This window comes from Saprolegnia parasitica (genome assembly GCF_000151545.1).
Source record: "Saprolegnia parasitica CBS 223.65 unplaced genomic scaffold supercont2.184, whole genome shotgun sequence".
NCBI classification, from domain to species: domain Eukaryota; phylum Oomycota; class Saprolegniomycetes; order Saprolegniales; family Saprolegniaceae; genus Saprolegnia; species Saprolegnia parasitica.
The window spans coordinates 7,143-8,159 of NW_012156578.1; the positions used below are offsets into that span (position 1 = coordinate 7,143).

Genomic DNA, 1,017 nt, shown 5'->3' on the forward strand with positions numbered 1-1,017 from the left:
ATAGATAGATGGATAGATAGATAGATAGATAGATAGATATATGGATAGATAAGACAAGACATAGAATGTGCACATCATTCAGTTCTTAGTATCTGGCTGAGACAGCGAGCAATCCATTCCCCTCGCCAACGCTACAAAGTTCCAATCTAAAAAACACAACTCGAACCAGTCGATGGCTTAGGCACACACGAGGCCATCGGCGACAACCAGCGACTGGATCTGGCGCCGGACGCGGGCCATTGCATCGTCTTTCGAGGCGTCTTTGGACGGCGCGTTGGTCCTACACCACACTAGAGTCTCATCTCTCATATCACCGCATCACGCGCATACGCTTGTTGCCACTGCTGGTAGCACACGGAGACTTCGTACCGCGCCTCTATCCACAATATTTATCAGCACAACGTGGACAAGTTGTCCATTAACCCTTGCAGTGGGCGACGACGGTCTGGTACTTGATCGAGTGCCGGAGCGACGTGAGCTCCTTCATGCGCGCGTGCAGATCCTGGCCAATGGCTACAAACATCTCGCTGTCGACCGCTTTCTCGGGCGTGAATCCGAGCTTGAGCGGCGTCGCAACGACCGCAAACAAGTCCTACACGCGTTGTGAAGAATGCAGCGTTGCATGGAGGGAGTCGACCTCGCGGCAAGCGGCTTCAAACACCTGCAGCTGCGCTAGGAACGTCTCGATCGATGTTGAGACCAGTGCGCAAAACTCGCCCGGCGCCTCCTCAAAGCGCAGGATGGCCTCGCGACTTGAGAGAATGGCCCCGAGGTCGGCGTCGCTAAAGCGACCACCGTCGTTGAGCACCGATGCATTCCTAGTTGGGTGTGTTTAGACAACCGGTCCATGACGTGGCAGCGTACGCGACGCGCAGCGTCTTGGCGATTTCCGCGTGCGGCGCCAGGAGGGCATTCAAACTCTCGGTGAAGGACCGAATCTCAAACTGAATCTGCTTTTCGAGTTTGAGCGGCGTCGCTACACGAGATGCTTCAAATACGAGCACAATGCGAGTTGAG

The 1,017-nt window shown here is 54.8% G+C and overlaps 1 protein-coding gene across 1 annotated transcript in view; it reads right to left on the bottom strand.

Moving 5' to 3' along the window:
* Positions 1 to 418: 418 nt before the first annotated feature.
* Positions 419 to 1,017, bottom strand: part of SPRG_21452 (hypothetical protein) — a gene marked incomplete at both ends in the record, with an annotated part of 1,339 nt that continues 740 nt past the window's right edge. Inside the window, 3 exons of the mRNA XM_012354817.1 lie at positions 419 to 592; positions 638 to 818; positions 865 to 918. Of these exons, the coding sequence (XP_012210207.1) occupies positions 419 to 592; positions 638 to 818; positions 865 to 918 (409 nt within the window). The remainder of the gene's footprint in view (positions 593 to 637; positions 819 to 864; positions 919 to 1,017) is intronic.